An 18,886-nucleotide genomic window follows, 5' to 3' on the forward strand; every position below is an offset into this window, starting at 1 on the left:
TATAATACTTTTTGTATACCTTTTTGTATAAATTTTTGTAACAGTTGTATCTGATTATTAGACAGACTTACGTCTGTATTAGGCAGAGTTGAACGATGACAGCGAACAAGAGGGAGAATGTGAGCACTGTGTGCTCTGGCACTGCCGTTCTCAGCGCCGTAAAAAAAAATCCCACCTCAAACACATTGGCCCAGGACAAAACTTATTGTCCGATGCCGATATTTGAAAAATTATCGGCAGATATATTGGCCTAGGCTGATGTCTCTGTTGTGGTTAAACACAAGATATAATTTGATTTGGGTAAATCTAACAGGTAATCTTTGGTCTTTATTCAATTAATCTATTAATATGTTAAAACAAAAATGAAAAGAGGCAATAATGTTTGATCTAATATTTGTTATTTGAATATGTATATAATATAAATTGTATATATTATAATATTTGCTGTTTGAAGTATTACCAAACTTGCGTCGTACTGTCTGCGGGACTTCAGACTCTCAAGTCAAATTTGCAAAGTCCGAACTACCAAATTTGCGAGTCCGAAATTTGTGTACTTGGCATTTATTTACAGTCCTGTTACAGAATGACTGCTCAGAAAATGAGACGTGGCTGGTAAACGCACTTGCTCTGACATGACTCTGGTCATTTTCCAGTCCCACTCTGCCCTTTTCTCCAAAGTGGTTCCTGTCTACACTCAAACAGTCCCCTGGCAATGAAAATAGTGCAAATGCCAAAAACTGCTTTGAAAAGCAAAATGTCACAAAACTGCGAAGTTTGAATAAATTGCTAAATTCAGTTGGAACCAGGGCGAAGTGGTTAGCATACAAGCTCTGACTCTGATACATACATTGATTCTGCCATGTGACAATTATTGATATTTTTCCACGTCCCATCTTTTGAATCTCTTTCTAATGTATATTAAACATGTCGAATGATTGAAGAACATGATTAAAAATATGTTAACACATCAATGTGTTTAAAAAACACAAGATGCATAGTCATATTAACAATAGAAATAATGTCTGAATATGCATATAACAAGCAAAATACATATTTGGTGAATTCTTCTTTAATATCACTGAAATACAGACAAAGAAAGTCAAGAAAACTTTACATTCACCATGAAATGAACAACACCAAAGATCTAAAATTAAGCCAACAAATGTGGGCTTGAGTGTAACGGGGGAGTATTTCAAGTTTCAGCTCAGAAAATCTTTCACAGTGACCTTGGAGAAAGTCGGCCCATCTCAGGGAAAAAGGCAATATTAGTAATAATAGAGAAATTAATAAGATGGCAGGGTAGCCTGAGGGCTGGGCAGAGGAGTCTTTTAGGTGGGAGGATGATATTGAGGGAGCTGGCTAAGAAAGGGAACTGGTGGAGGAGGAAGAGGGGGAGGAGGAGGAGGGGGGTTTGGGACATTTTAAGCGCATGATTTCCTCAGCAGCGGTGCGACAGCCTGCGCCGCCACACGTCAAGGAGGAGCAAATCAAAGCGAGCGCTTTTGATGAATATAAAACAAAGAGTCCTGCTGAGAAGCACTCTCGCTCTAATCACACAGCCGCAGCCACCGCACCGGCCCCTGCCGCAATCCCCCAACCCTGCGCCAAATTAAAGGAAGGGGGGTGCAAGGAGAAGAGGACAGACAATGTAGACAATGGTAACAAAGGCCTGCTGTAGAATAGCAATAAACATCCTGCTCTTCCAGAAGTCTGAAGCTTTATGTTGAGTGGAAAAAAGGGGGATATGTTGGGGTAACAAGCAACAGCCGTGGAAAAAACAAAATTGTATTTATGTGACAACAAAACACAGACTACTCTGCTTTGACAAAAGCTACCAAGTAGAACCACATATGATGCAACTCTACAAACCTTTAACACATTCAAATTTCCAGAACTATGAAAAGCATAGGGTCAGTGTTAGCATAGTCTGAGACGTCATGCCCACGGTCCGTTGGATGAATGTCTGATGCATACAGCACACAAAAGTGGAAACACTTCAGGAGTTTCGTAGTCATCATTGGATTGGTTGAATTATATAAGATTTGCGGGAGATGTGTATGTTGTGTTCTTTCATGTTACACCTGGACACAAAGATGTTGTGACCGCAAACCCCACCACAAAAGATGAAAGCCATCATGTTTATTACTGTGACGATAAGTGCTTATCAGGATCAACTAAATGCTGGATTTTCCAAAGTATGTGAAATATTTAAAGTTTGCGGCATAGAATCTTTAAAATACATATGAGAGTTTTACACAACGGTCTTTTTATTGTCGAGACATTTCCACGGCCTCAAAACGTTATGCTGAACGAAACGAACTGTGATTGGTTGTTTGACATGTCTGTCAAACAGCTTTGAGGTCATCAGTCTGAAGGTCTGGCTGCGTGAAACTAGTGTTAACATGGTTGGCATGGACTTATTAACCCCTGCTGGAAGACAATGTAACTAAACTTAACTTTGGTTCTAAAAACCTAAATATTTATTTGGCATATAGTAAATGTTTTATCAGTGGCCAATTCATTTATTCTCTTAATGAGATGGTTTATATAAAAAATGAAAATTCTGTCATTGTTTACTCACCTTCTTGTCATTCCAAAACTGTATGAAATTTCTTTTTTCGGTGGAAAACATTTTGAGAATGTTTGTTCTGCATACCATGGAAATCAATGATAAAGAATTCCCAGTGCTCTTCAAAATATCTTCTTTTGTGTTCCACAGAACAATGAAAGTCATACAGGTTTGGAATTGCATGATGGCGAATAAATGATCACAGAATTTTAATTAAGTGAACTATTCCTTTTAAAGTACAATTTATGTTTTCCCTGTCTACTACCCTTCACATAACAGCTAATGTGACGGTCAGTCTTGAAGAGCTTGGGACACGACACTTTCTTTTGTTAGTCCCCAGATTGAGTCACATGTCATTAACAGTTCACATGTTTGGCTCAAAAGGTTCTGTGGTTCCCATCAGCAAAGATGGCAAATTAAAACTTTTCTTGTAAGAGACATTGGTTTCCCCAGTTTGTATAGACTTTTTGGTATAAAGAGGCAAACTAGACATGAATATTTCGGCAAGCATTTGAGGGTTGTTAAGGGGTCTACCACACCACTGTGCAGTATGGAAACTTGTTAGCATTTTAGCACATCTGGTTCCATCTTCCTGATGCCAATCGTATTTTGAATATATTTTGGTTAAATAAAAGAAAATTCTAATTTATTTAGATTTAAACAATCTGAATATATTTTTATACTTTATACTATGATTTAAATACATAACTAATACCCTGTGTCATATTTTAAAGCTTTTATTTGTCTTGAAATAGATGGTTGCTAAATGCGACTACAGATGGTGTCAGGGACATTAAACATAATCACACCAAGCTGGTAAATTCAATTACTCACTAGTTGCTTTCCCCAGCCTCCTTATGTTTATAAAAGCTCTCTGCAAACTACTCTAAATTAAAATTTCCAGGAAAATGTTTTAACTAAAGAGTTGTCAGAAGCTTAATGGTGTTGACTTCAACATCATGCGACTGTTGTCAAGCTGATGTATAGACTATGTTTAGCATTATACATCTGGTGATTGCATTTAAGCTTCAGAATTCATAAAAGTTGTTCATTTGTGAACATTATAATGTTGAACAAAACATGTAAGAATCATAAATTTCTGTTGGTCACAGACCTTATTTTCTGCAATAATCCAAAAGCAAGTGGCAAAATGCTATTGGGTTTTTGTTGAGGGAACCAGAGAGATGCTATCTTCCGTGTTGGCCTTGGCCTAGAAAAACACATCATCACTACATCGCTCCATTATCTCGGGATGTAATTTGTCCTGTGCTTTAAAAGACTGGGTCAAAGGCACAACAGCTCTTCACCGGTAAGTGTATAGCTCAGTGCACCCATCTCAGAGCAAGACTGCCTGTTAGGCATCACCTTCGAAAGAGTGGTGTCGCACAACAAGTCCAGGAGCACTTCACTCCGATCTTGACTCTTAGTCTCTGCATTGACCTTCATTTGGAATCCAACGTCAGAGCTCCAAACCCTGCTGCACTTCTAAGATGTCACATCAGCTGCGGGTCTGCCGGCTGCAGCCCTACAAGGCGCTGGCCTCATGCAGCTCCCTGGGCAGCACTTGTCTCAGAATTCAGGGGCTGCTCCCACCCAGACCCTGAAAGTGACACATGCGTGGTTGTCACCAGCGTGTCACCTCCTGCGCACTGAAGTATGAGGCAATTTCCTGTGAGCAGCGTGTATTGCTGAAGAAGTGAGAGGGGAGGGGGGGGGGGGGCTGCACCTCAACTCCACTGTTCTCTTTGATACTGTCAGGGAAGAGTAATGGCTTTCTGTTGCTGCTGCTACTACCAAACTAATGTTGTGTGACTTTGGCTCTCCTTTGCAATGCGTTTCTGCTACAGTGAGGGCAAGAATGATGGGGAGGAGAGAGGAGAAGAGCAAAGTAAGGAGATCGAAGACAAGGGTAAGGATCCTGACAGCCCCTGGGGCAGCTGGGAAATACCCAAAGAGTGGGTAGTAAGAGCAAGTGATTTGACACAGATAACCTTCCCCTTCTACTTACCTTGCCCATTGGCACCACAGGAATAAAACCAAAACCTTTACATATTGCCACAATTTCTCAAAATATAGGAATAGTTCATTTGAAAATTACAATTATTTTAAGAAGCCTGTATTTATAATTCATTAAAGCACCACAGAAGTAGCCTATTCAACTCGTGAGCTATATTCCAAGTTTTCCTAAGCTGAACGATAGACCTGTGTGACTAAAGTACTCACATTTTTTTATTGTTTTCCTTTTATTCATTTTTTACATTATATTTTGTTTATTATATTACAACAAAATTGCTATGTGTACTGTGTTAGACTAACCAAGACTTGTCACAACACTTACAGAATATTGTTATTTTGTTGGTCTGATTGCTTCTTTTGGCCTTTGTATTTGTATTTGCCTATATATTTGTAAGTCGCATTGGATAAAAGCATCTGCTAAATGACTGCTTAATGCAAATGTAAAATGGTATTAAAGATTTTCAGAACAACACAAAATCTAAATTAATACAAAGAGTACATTTCTAAGACTTGTCATATATGTTTTTGGATTTTCCTTTATCAGGCACACATATACATACAATTTCATTCTCTCATTTTCCAATAATCTCCCTCTTGGCTGTAGCTAATTTTTATATATTCAGATTTGTTGCAGTTATTAGTTTCAGAAGAACCAGTAGATTTTAGCATTTTTTGAACGCAGCAAGTTTGAATAAGCACAGGCGAATTAGATGCAGATGACAAGCTTATCAAAACTCTTGCGTGAACCATTACTCTAATGATTGCTGGGTGACATTTCACCTCTGCCAAACATATCCTGAAACCACTCTATTCCAAGATGAACAGGATGAGAAACTCTCAGGCTGTTAAACAGCCAAATCAATCACCTACACCATCTCAAACTACCTTAAGACCCTTGATATTTGATTTTACTTGAGGGTCATCAACCAGAGAGAAAGAAAATCTCCAGACGTCACCTAATTACATGAAATGACATGCATAATTGCATCCTGAATCACTGCATCCAACCATTCCAAATCCACTAACCAACTGAGAAAAAAAAAAAAAAAACTTAAAATAAAATAATTTTCTTAGAATGATTTTCATGTCAGACAAAAACAAAAAGATCTTTGTCACTGTCTGTCTATTTGCTCCACAGCTGACCTCTTTCCCATTTCTCAGTCACAGATTAATTGCCATCTAATTCTATCCAGAAATTATATGATAATTATACGAAACTAGTGCCTGATTAAAATTGCACAATATTACAATTCATTAGAGTTAACTGAATCCCAGTGTCTCTGGGCTTTCAGCCAGATGCGTGAAGATGTCAGCAGCCCCCAGATGGGGGCCCGAGAAGGGACAGCGTCTCTATTCGCTCCTGCTTCAGACTCATCAGAAACTTCCACACAGACTCTAGCTGCTCCTCCAATCACTCAATAGTCAATAGGGATGTGGGTTTTCGTATCTGTGTGCTTGAGACCAAGACTGATGAAGCAGTCCGGTCTCTGTATCATATGCTTAGAGCTAGAGCACCCATATGGACCAACCCAATATTGTATTATATATGATTGCACAATAAGTTAATTTGAGAGCATTGAGCAATTCTCTATAAATTAACACTGATTATCTTAAAACTTATTCTATAATGGCTATTCTAAATCAGTGGTAAATTTACTTTAATCCTATACAGTTTGCTGTATCATATTTTGATGTCACTGCAACTGTTTTTTTTTTTTTTAATCTTTACAGATTATTTTATGAAACATACATGAGAATAACTTTTAAATTGTTGGTAATATTTCAAGGTGTACAACTTCTGGACTGAAGCAACTTAAGCATACTACCCATTATTTTAGAAAAATCATGATAAAATGTAAGCACAAAATATGATTCATCAGGCTTTTGTGAAACGTTTATTTGTACCACTCAATCATCATCATAATGATTTGAATTGTATGTTTGATCCCCACAATAAAAACAGCTTTGTTCATATAGTTTTCATAAAACTAAGCATTTAAATACCATCCTACTAAGATATATTATTAGGAGATATACAGATTGACAACTGATATTTATAGGTCTTTTATGTAAGCAGTATTTTACTTCTGCCCCTATAAATATCAGCAATTTCAACAAATTGCAAATTTTCACACAGTTTGGGCCTCTGAAAAAAATTGGGGTGTTTTTTTCTCCTTGAGCTGAGATCAATAATCTCTTATATGATACTATATGTGCCAAATAAAAGAGTAAAATTGTATTAAATAAAATGTTGTCTAAAAGTTTAATAAACTTCGATTTAAAAAATAAAAATCCAAATCAAACTATTGTTTCATGTAATATGTCCTATGATAAAACAGGTCTCTGTTTTGATTCGAAATAGTAAATGTATGAACCACATTTGAAGCTGTTGTAATACATCCACGTCAAATAAATTGTTCAAATCTGTCGCATTCTATATTAACAAACCCAGTTTCATCAACACTCTAAATAACATATAGTCAGGCTAACAAACCTCATTACTTGGTGTAAAATGTGTTTACTGCAATTATTATTAATAATATATTTAACTTATATTATTACAGTAAGCCACTTCACATTGGGGCGGCAGTGGCTCAGTGGTTCATGTACTGTAGGTTGTCTACAAACCGGAAGGTTGGTGGTTCAATCCCTGGCTCCACCTGACCAAGTGTCGAGGTGTCCTTGAGCAAGACACCTAACCCCAGCTGCTCCTGACGAGCTGGATGGCACCTTGAATGGCTGACACCGCAGTCGGTGTATGAATGAGTGTGTGAATGTGAGGCAACTTGTAAAGCGCTTTGGATGGCCATGTGGTCTGTTGAAAGCGCTATATAAATGCAGTCCATTTACCATTGTTTAAAACTTGGCCTTGAGTGCATTTAGCATCTAAAATATTAAAAACCATTAGGATATCCATTTTATCCAACACCTTTTTTAACACGTTTTTGGTTTGTTATAGAACCATGCTGACATGAGGTTAAGAGTAAGTGAGGTGTAAATACACACTCATAAACAAACGCTTGCTTTTGAGGGTACTTACGACATTCAGCGTGGTGCTGCTGCTCCCTGCTTTCTCAGCCAGCTCTAGTCTCAGCTGAGCTATAGTCTCCTCTGAACCTTGCACCTGAACAGATGAGAAACAAAGTTTGTTTAGTATGTCCCTCTTAAGGGCACAGGACTAACAGAGAGCAACTGAAAGATTGTGAATCAACAACCATACTGCTAAACTTGAAAACCTGAATGCAGACAAATGCAAACTTGGTCAATGTTCTAATATACAAGTGTTTTGATGTGGTAAAATAATGACCCTTCAATATTCTCATCTCCGCAGGCTTTTTTTGGACATTGCATCACCGTGAGTGCTAGAAAAAAGCCTGCTGTAGTTTTAACAAGTGTAATGCCTGTGAAAGACTTCTTAAGTCAAAACCTGACATGCCAATCCTTCATCCAGTCATCTGGGCTGAAGGGGAACATTGAGCTGATTGAACGGTTTGCTCTACAGCTTCATCCCTGCTGTGATTCTGTTCTCACACTGAACCTCCTAAAAAGGCAATGAGATGCTCAGCACACTAAATTAGTTGCTCTCTCACTCACATGGAGGGGGAGAAAATATATTATATATATATATAATTTAATTCTTTACTGAATTTTGTATTTTTAAGATCATAGCTTTCACTGGCATTTTATAAAACTAATACCTAATACCTTTACCATTCAAAATGATCATTTTAACAATAATAAAATTTCTTGAACATGCAAGTTAATAATTTCTAAAGCATAATTTTTGAAGGATCATGTGACAATTTTAATTGGAATTTTTCTGCTGAAACTTCTGTTAAAATTACATAAAAAAATAATAATTAAAAAAAATAAAAACATTAAGACTTCTTTCAAAAATCTTCCCAATCCCGAACTTTTGAATTGTTGTGAAAGCAGATTTCACATGGAGTACATGAGATTAAGATATGAGACAATCACATCCAGCTGGGTCTAAAGAAGTCTGTAGTGTATCTGATACCTGCTCTTGAAGCTCTTTGACTCTGGCCTCCAGCTGAAGGAGTTCTTTAAGCTGCTGGAGCTCATGCTGTTCTTTCAGAGACATCTCCTGGTGTAGCTCAGTGATGACATCCTGTAGTTCCAGGATCAGATCCTCTCGCTCCTCCACCTACAACACAAGACCGCTGCCATGTCAAAAGACTCTTATACTCGATTGTTACTATATGTGTTGAGTTGCATGGTTATTTGTTAGGGTATTAAATATTAGGAAAACTCGGACACAGCAAGATCACACAAAAGAGGTCTGGGTTTTAGCAGTGACTGCTGCAGGGACATGTTTAAACTAACAAGCATGTGCACATATGAAGTTAGACAGAAATCACCTACAAATGTCCAAACAAATGTCTAAAGCCCTGGTAATGTCATGCCATCTAAATCAGATTTTGTGTGTTTACCGTGACATATGTCATAAAACTACCCACCACAACATCAACTGTGTGGAAGCCAAAAGGTTTTTTTTATTCACATATTTTTATGTATTTATTTTGAAAGACAGTAAAAAATAATAAATAAATAAATAAATAAATAAATAAATAAAAATGGAGTGGGAATGTCAGGGACACAGTTCAGATTTGAGCCTGCATCTCCAATTACAACATTGAAAATACAGGTAAAACCAGTAAAAAAAGAAGAAAAAAAGAAAAGAAAAGGTAATTAATACAGTTAACTGGGCCCTATTACATTGCATCCTTACTGAACACTTGTCCAAAATTTGTAATGGTAGTATTAAAGTAGGTAATAAGAATCACAAAAAAAAAAAAATCTTGAGCATGAAATCAGCATATTTAACTGATTTCTGAAGGATGGTGTTACAATGAAGACTGGAGTAATTATGCGGAAAATTCAGCTTTGCATCACAGGAATAAATTATATTTTAAGATATACTGAAATAGAAAACAGTTATTCAAATTGCTAAAAAAAAATGCAGAATATTATTTTTACTGTATTTTAATCAAATAAATGCAGCCTCAGTGAGCATAAGCAATTTCTTTTTGAAAAGATTTTCTTTTCTTAATGACAGAAGGATAGATATAAAAACCCATTTAACCTTTCTGATTCTTGACACTATGTCGACGAGGAACACCAACACCTCCTCAAAGCTCCACATATAATGTGAATGCATTAATATGAGAGATATGGCTCCAAACCGTGATGCATCATGTATCAGTCATATAGAATTGCTCGGCAGGTAGAGTGTGTCATGGTGGTACTTGTAAGTGAACTCCAGAGATTGTATGAATCCATTTTCCACTACTAAATTGGCCTCTGGAATTGTGGGTCACAATATGAGATACTGTGAGAGGTGCACCAGAAGTGAGAAGACACAATAGGATTCACCTCAGAAGCAACAATCACACTGTTAACTATAAGTATCGTGTTACAAAAGAAAAAATCCAAAAGGTCAAAGTCATCCTCTCAGAACTTGGTGCAAAATGAATCTATGCACTGAAGAGGCCTATCTCATATCACAAAGAGCATAAGTGGGCACATCAGTGAGGAAAATCTTAGATAACCCACATAAAGATGTTTTAATGAACATCTTAAATGTGCCCCCGATAAATCAGATTGTGAACAGAGGGGTAAGGAAATCAATTTCTTCAGACACTGTCTTCCATCAGACTGAACATCTGATGTTGCTAAGCGAGAGAACTCATTTGAGAGCAATAAACAGAAGGGCTGTTATGTAAACTGTTGAATGATCTAATCAAGATTTAATTGTGTTTAGACTGCTGTATGAAATCTACAGCAGATTGTGATCCATGGCCTTTGAAGCGAAGGTTACAGATATTAACTGAAGCATGAGTGAAAAGTGAAAATTAATACCATACATGTTGGTGATTTTCACTGTAACTTATTGCTACTACTTTAAAATAATGATATATCATCATGCTCACATTTTTCATACTTAGTGGATATAACTTTTTTTCTGTGGGATACAATAAATGATATTTTATTTGTCCTGTATGGACAAAACCATTTGTAAAAAATATATAATAAATATCTATAGACAAATGTAAGTCATACAGGTTTGAGTCAATTGCATATGTTTGTTAACATTTCACTGAAGTACCAATATCCTCAGAAATCTAAGATGTTACACTTTAAATTCCTTAATAAAATTGAAAACTAGAACAACTGAGACAACTGTTGGCAATCTATAAGAATATAGAACCATACAATTCAAATCTCAGAAAATTTACACTTTATTTGGAAGAATTTGATCATTCTAGATCATACTGAAATCTTCTGACTTTTGATTGCAGAAGTCTTTGCGAATTTGAGCACAGTTTATAACAAAAAGTCTCAATTTGTTCTCCTTTTGGTCTCATTGCTGTTGAAGAGTGGGCCCCAGCTGCTTTGATCACAGAAGCCCCCTTATACTAGCAGGCCATCTTTCACATAATTTGTTTCCCTTTGCCTGCATAATCAAGAACAGCGCCTATTTTTTTTTTCTCTTAATTGTAGTACTGCACACATTTCTTTGTTTCTTGTGAGTACCTGGGTCTGGACTCCAAGGTCCCATTAATAGGGCTATTATGCGCTCTTCATTATTTCTGACTTGATGCTAAGACCAGCCATCTTTGAACCACAGGTTTAAGCTGGTGCCCAGCACCTCTGCATTAGGAGATCCTTTGATCCTTCTACTCTTTGAAAAGACAACCATGTAGGACTCCTAAATTAACAACTCCAGACTCAGTGCATCAAATGATGCATCAAAAAACCCTGGTTGATCCACTGAATTCTACCCAAATGAGAATGGTAAAGTGTACTGTATCCAACTTAATTAACCACAACAAGCTATAAGCACACACAACCTCATTAGCATATTGAGGAAAGGAGATTAAAAATAGCCAAACGTCCATATCTTGAACAATCAAGCCTTTCAGATTAAATGTCAGTGTTTCATCTAGTAATTTTTGTAAAATGTCCTTTGTAATCTCCAGACACCCAAAAAAGCCTCCTACTGACTATATAGCTTTTGAGGTTCAGATGTCGGCATTGGCATGCTAATTGCAACTTTGTCTGCGGAGCTTAAAAAAAAAGGAGGGAGAGAAAAAAAAGAAAAGAAAAGAAGAGAAGTACTTTGTCCAGCAAGTGCCATGGGATTTCTTTTTAATCTGCTGATACAAATAGCTTTTTTGTATAGAATTAAGTTATGTCCTATGTATCTCACCTTCAACAAGGTAGAGTGAGTTTTGTGTCTGGCCAAATAGCTTTCAGCAGAAAGAGTTCGCAACATGATACTCCAGCTTCCAGCCTTTAATTCATGTAGTCATTTCAAACATGAAATTTATGCATAGAGATCATGATAAACCATGTGTTAGATAGGGTTGAGCAGATAGGGTTGAGCATAGGGTTGTGATGTCTAGCAGCCAAAGGCTGTTAGACATCACAATGTTGAGTTAAATTTGTACTGTAATGTAACAAGCAACCAATAGCAATTGTTATTTGTTTTCCGTGCCTTTCTGAATATGGATTCACACTTCAGGCACACCCCCTACCTGCTCCCCCTCCTCAATATTTCACTGTAGCCATTGTCCAATGCCAATTTGGTAGACATCGCCCAACTTACTTTTTTATTTCATAATTTTTAATACAGTAAAATATTATATTAATATAGTAATATGGTAATATACTGTAATTCATTAACCTAACTGTAGAAAATAGGTAAGTAGTCTGAAAGTAGGGTTATACTTGGCAGCCATCTTGATTAACGTCAGCCATTTTCTTAATGTGGAAACACCAAAATCTCCAAAACTGCTTATGTTTCAACAACATGTCAAATCACATGTAAAACTCATTGATTATCACAGTTTTCTCTCTAGCTAAAATAAGGCCAAAGTAGGTATTTTTCAAGTTGGGATTAATGTCAATGGGGCGTATCTCCCTGCACTCTCTCCTCCACCTAACTCTCTGCGCAAATGCCAGAGGTCCCTCTTTTCAATTATAATGGCAGCTTGTTAAGAATTCTATTTGGATGTGCACATAGGCTACATCAAAATGTGCTGACATGGAGTGGTTTGAGGTGCAGAGGGGTGTTAGCGATGTGGCTTACTGATAGCACACATCAAAGCTATAGAGCGAGGGGAAAATGCGGTGGGGGTAGGGTAGGACACAATGACTACGTTCTGGGGTTGTTATAGTCAGCAAATGAAAAAATACCAGGCACAATTTTACCATTACTGCCTTGACATTGAAACACAAGCTATTTACCATGAAAAAAATCACTCTGACTCCATCAGATCCATCTAAATCAAGCTGATGCAATAGATGCAGTTTGGTAAATTATAAATGATAGCCAGACAGAGTAAAAAAAACATGCAGAAAAAGAAATAAATGCAATAATCAAATAATTCCTCTAGTGGACCATTAATAAATGCGGGCAGCGCAAGGCCACTTCAGGAGACAATCAGGCAGCAGGGATTTGTTGAAATGGGGACAGTCGCTCACCGGCTACATTTTGCATCAGGCACGGTCAACCTTTTAATGCTGCATCGCTAACCGATAACCATCCAGAATGCACTTCAGTGCTTTCCTGGTTTAAAACAATTCCCAGCAAAGTTTTCCACATAGGCCAATTGCTAAAGCACCCCAGTCTGATTTGCCATGCCAGTCATCTGAAGCAAGCTCAACGGATACCTGCCTGACTGTATTGGAAAAAGACAAACCGAATAATATCTGCACCCATATGGCTTGACTCGACTACTGAGCTATCTTTCATGTGAGACCTCAGTAGATATGACTTGGTCAACATGTAGGATCAGTCCTTGTTGTTCTTGGAAAAACATTCTTAAACCAGTGATAGCCAACCCTGTTTCTGGAGAACTACCTTCATGCAGGCTACAGTTCCAGTGCTGCTCAAACACACCTGCCTGATATTGTCAAGTAATCCTGAAAACATTGATTAGCTGGGTGTAGTGTCTTTGATTAGGGATGGAGCTAAACTTTGCAGGAAGGTAGCCCTCCATGAGCAGGATTGGCTACCCTTACTATAAACTGGAAATTCGATTTTTGTTTTGATTGAGGATAGAGTTGGGCTTTGGCTTGAGATTAATGGATATGTTCTGTCCAATCCTGCTCCTGGAAGGCCAGGTTCCTGTAGAGTCTAGGTCAGGGGTCTCTAAACTCGGTCTTGGAGTGCCATTTCCTGCAGAGTTTAGCTCCAACTCTAATTAAACACACCTGAACCAGCTAATCAGTGTCTTACTAGGCATGCTAGAAACTTCCAGGCAGGTGTGTTGAGGTAAGCTGAAGCCAAGACTTGGATAAACTTGTTCATGCCTTTATCACCAGCAGGGTGGACTATTGTAATGGGCTCCTCACCGGCCTTCCCAAAAAGACCATTAGACAGCTCCAGCTCATCCAGAATGCTGCTGCCAGGATTTTGACTAGAACCAGAAAATCTGAGCATATCACACCAGTCCTCAGGTCCTTACACTGGCTTCCAGTTACAATTAGAATTAATTTTAAAGTACTTTTACTCATCTATAAGTCCCTCAATGACCTAGGACCTAAATACATTGCAGATATGTTCACTGAATAAAACCTAACAGACCACTCAGATCATTAGGATAGAGTCAGTTAGAAATACCAAGGGTTCACACAAAACAAGGGGAGTCCGCCTTTAGTTACTATGCCGCCTGCAGTTGGAATCAGATTTCAGAAGAGATCAGATGTGCTAACACACTAGTCACATTTAAATCTAGACTCAAAACTCATCTGTTTAGCTGTGCATTTATTGAATGAGCACTGTGCGATGTCCGAAATGATTGCACTGTATTTTACATATTCACTGTTTTTTTATTTTTTTATTTTCTATTTCGAACTGTTTTTAAATTCCATTTTAATTAAGTAATTTTTAAAATAATTTTAAGTTTTAAAATTGCTTATTTTATTTTTGTTGTTATTTTTCTTCATGATTATTTTACTTTCTTTTATGTAAAGCACTTTGAATTACCATTGTGTACGAAATGTGCGATATAAATAAACTTGCCTTGCCTAAAGTCTGCAGTACACCAGCCCTCCAGGACTGAGTTTGGAGACCTCTGGACTAGGTCTTCAACAGTGCTCTTGGGGATCCACTGTCTTGCAAAGGTTTTTTCCAAACTGCTTCAGCTCACCTGAAGATCTTGATTAGCTGGTATAGGTGTGTTAAATTAGGGCTGTAGCTGTGCAGTACAGTGGTTCCTCTGAAACAGGGTCGACAGCTGGAGCAGGCTGGAACTTTCTTTGCAGGACCGGACACTAGGGCAGTTGCTCCCAAGCACATTCCTTGAGGAAGTTTAAAGTAGTTCACTTGTAGACATCACATTACACATTACACAAAGTGAGCTTGAAAGTGAAGCATGTGCATCTGGTTAGGTAGAGGTACTGCTGACATTTGGTTTTCACACACCAACAGGTCTTCAGAACATATCTGCTTTCTGCTTGCAGCATTCGCCAATCTGCATTGTCGCATTACTCTTTCATAACCAAGATCTTATCCACTTAAGTCATCCGCAGTATGATAAAGCCAATGCAGCACTGGTCTTTTCTGACAGGCGATACCAAATACTGCATGCTTCATCCAGGTCTCTCATTTCATTAGCTATTATATGAATTTCCAATCAGGCTGAGGGCAACAAGACAGAGCTTAAAGGTCTCTTCCAGGTCTTTATCACAGGGGACGAGCAGGCCCTGTTCAGGTAACCTTACAAAGTACTGATCCTGTGCACCATTGTTAGTGCAAGGGCATTGTCTGGAAGGAAAAGTATGCCAAACGTGAGCCAAAATACCTTCTGGAGTATTCCATTAAGAGTGCAAGGAAAGAGCAGATAATGAGAGTCCACATTGGCTGCCTGAGACAAACACCAATACAGTACTGGAAAGAAGATTTTTTGCTTTACCTCTCTCTCTCTGTCTTTTCTTTTCCTCCTTTATCTGCTCTGATATGGTTCCAAGCCATAGTAATCCTCTGGACAAAAAAAAAAAAAAAAAGCCTGCCTTTGATTATTAATAAACCTTAAGGCAGGTATCATTCATTTCAGCTAGTCCTTTTTTGTAATGCACAGACAACACCTTTATGCTCTTCCCAGGGGCCTGAGCTCCCCATCTCTCTGTGATCTTATAAGCATCGCATCTCCTCCTGCCTGCTGACCAAACTGCATTGCTATGCACTTTCTGTCTCTCTGACCTCTGTGTGGATAGATTTCATTTGGTCTTTCTGTCTTCTCAATTTTAGGCTGATTTGGCTTAAGCAGGCAGCTGGCCATGGTTATTTCAGATAAACACCATTAAAGAAATACAGATAGTGGAAATAGGATGGAGGATAAAAGACTTGGAATATAGCTGTGCTTCAAAGAAGTCTCATCAGTCACTTATTAAGCTTTGAATGCTGATGTGTGTGACTGATTTGGTCATGTTTACATCATGTCTGCAAGTTTTGAATGTTTTTTTTTTTAATCCTGAAAAGCTTAACCTTGACAGTAATTATTAAATCAGACCACATTATACATATTTTATGTTACTAATAAAAAATGTAAGATAGAAAAAAAAAATCCTTAAGGTAAGGTACTGTGGAGCACAACAGTGTACTGTTTTACACTCCTAGTAAATGCTAGATGTCCTTGGTTAGAGAACATTTAACATTACCAAGACCAAGAAAATCAGAGGGTCACAAAGATCCAGCTTCTGACAGAATTGATTAATAATCTGGAAGTTTATCAGTTTTATATTCTTATGACAATAAAGGTTGTATGCATGTAATTTATTTTGAACCTTTGAATGGTCCCCTTCAGCACTAACCTGACTTAAGACCTTTTCAAGGATGATAACTGTAAGCTCTAATAATCACTATTAAAAGCCTAAATAACGACACAGAGGAACGGTATTGTTAGAATCAGTTTCGTAAACCTTTTTTTTTTTCGACTTCAAAGAGTTCAGCATAAAGCAGCACATGACACAAATGGAGTGTATGCTTATAATAAATAAAATGTTACCGTCCCTTGGTGTGGATGCCAATATAGTGACTGTTACAGTTATTGTTGTAGTTATCTCTTCTTGGTGTGAATGGAGCTTTAAAAAGCAAAATATTTTACCTGATCATGCTAGAAGAAATTTTAAACAATGTTCTTTTTCTTTCTAAAGTTAACTTCATATAGTTAGTATTTAATATATCTTAAATACATCAAAAACATTACAATATTTTGCATAACTTGACAAATATACAGCTTTATTGGAAATGCCATTAAATTAAAACATTGTTTATAAGTGATACCAATTTTTCTTTTCCTTAAGAATCACATTGTCCTCAGCACAATATTGTCAATACACTGCAACTAGAGGTTTACATTCTATAAAGAAAATGTGGGTGATAGTTAGGGTGCCCTGAGGGTCCATACACAGAACCATACACTTTTTCAAAAACGCATAAAAAATACCATGACTTAAAAATATCTCCTCCACATTTAACTTTTTTTAAAGGAGAAAAGGGGCATTTAAGGGGAATAAAGTCAGAAATGTCAGGGTTATTTCTTAGAAAAGTAGTGTTCAAAATTTGTTATTTGTTAATATTTGAAAGTAGTATGTAATACTGATTCATCTTTTCCTCACGCATCGTGTTTTATATTTCATTTTAATCAAGTTTTTCATTGACACTTAAGTTTTCTTGTTAACCAAACAAGTACGCAATCTTTAAATATAAAGCATTACTTAAAAAATACAGGTATAATTTTAGGTCAGGTGGCGCTGAGGGTCAGCTATATTTATTATTATAAAAAATAAAATCCACAAAATACATATTGAAATGATTCATGATTGTTTTACTACTTTAACATATAAAGTCTGGTTCTGGTACAAGGGTAAATGCATTTTACAAACCAGCATTATTAAATAATGAATGCATGAGAACAAGTTTCCAAGAAAGTTTACATTAAAATTATGCTGAAATCAATTGAAAATCAATAAACTAAAAATCAATTCATATAAATGTGTCCCAGAAACACCCATATATGACAACAACTGCATTGCTGAATGTTTTACAGACACCAAAAACCAAAGCAACAGTGGGCAGATTCACACCAGTGGGCACGTACCTGTACCATAAGAGCAAGACAGAAAGTAAAGGATGTTCTGTGCTGCTCTGTAAAGGACTATGGGCTTGATGAGGTGCAGCAGTTGAATGATATAAAGAGGCGAGCTCAGGCGAGATCTGTCCATTAGTTACAGGGTCCTGTAATGTTGGGACTGCAGTACATTATTTTCAAATGCATCAGTCAGCGTTGTGCAGTACAGATAAATTCTAATGTTTCAGCTCTGTAATGCATACTCTCACCACTGCTATATTACGAGATGGGTTAGAAGGGCAGTGCAAGGGAAGGGGGAAAAAATTTAATTTATTTTTCACTGTGGCCAGTGTTCTTCCCATTAGCTTCAAACGTGAGATAAGTTACAGCTTTTAACAAGAACCTTTAGCCACCAGAGCACGCTGCACACAATGCTGTGGCGCTGAAAATGAGATTTAGAGATAAAGATAGAGAGGGAGAGGGAGAGGTCAATGATGACCCCATGTATGGGCCCTAAGTGTGACATGGCACAAGGACAAACATCGTCACACTGATAATAATAATAATAATAATACATTTTATTTATAATGCATTTTCTCACACCCAAAGCGCTGCAACAATGTTAAAAAACAATTAAAATGCAAAATTCAATGATAAAATATAAAACAGCAAAATTAATCAAATCATGATGAGTTCAAAACATGCAAAAACTCACAATATTGTCAATACACTAACTTGCAGATAGATTTTTACATTATATGAAGAAAATGTGGGTGATTGATAGGGTGCTCTGATGATCAATCATGAATAGAAAACATAAATGTTCAAAAAAAACATAAATGCATTGAATGGAACTAGGGCTGAAACGATTCCTCGAGTAACTCGATTACAAAAAATGATCGAGGCAAATTCCTCTGCCTCGAAGCCTCTTTTAATATATTTAAAATCTCACTTCAGGTTCTTTCGCAATGATTCTTTTTAATGTGACACAACGCGTTTACGTCACCCACAAAGCGGAAGGAGACACAAGGAGTCAGCAGTGTTTTGATTTGAGGGCGCGGGCAAACGTAAAGAGAACGTCGTGGCATGTGTCCATTGCAAGATAGAGCTGGCATACCACAACTAGGGCCCTATGATTTCCGCGATGTAGAAAACGCTGAGGGAATCGCGAAATCCAGTCATAAAAATGGAATTTACAGTT

The 18,886-nt window shown here is 37.3% G+C and overlaps 1 protein-coding gene across 4 annotated transcripts in view; it reads right to left on the reverse strand.

Moving 5' to 3' along the window:
• The window catches only part of LOC132126830 (trichohyalin), a 215,925-nt gene that overhangs the window by 131,091 nt on the left and 65,948 nt on the right, over positions 1 to 18,886 (reverse strand). For all 4 annotated transcript variants that reach the window (XM_059538393.1, XM_059538384.1, XM_059538376.1 and 1 more), the window contains 2 exons: positions 8,604 to 8,750; positions 7,626 to 7,709 (listed from right to left, as the gene is read on the reverse strand). In XM_059538393.1, the coding sequence (XP_059394376.1) occupies positions 7,626 to 7,709; positions 8,604 to 8,750 (231 nt within the window). The remainder of the gene's footprint in view (positions 1 to 7,625; positions 7,710 to 8,603; positions 8,751 to 18,886) is intronic.

This window comes from Carassius carassius, chromosome 3, assembly GCF_963082965.1.
Source record: "Carassius carassius chromosome 3, fCarCar2.1, whole genome shotgun sequence".
In the NCBI taxonomy this organism is placed as follows: Eukaryota; Metazoa; Chordata; class Actinopteri; order Cypriniformes; family Cyprinidae; genus Carassius; species Carassius carassius.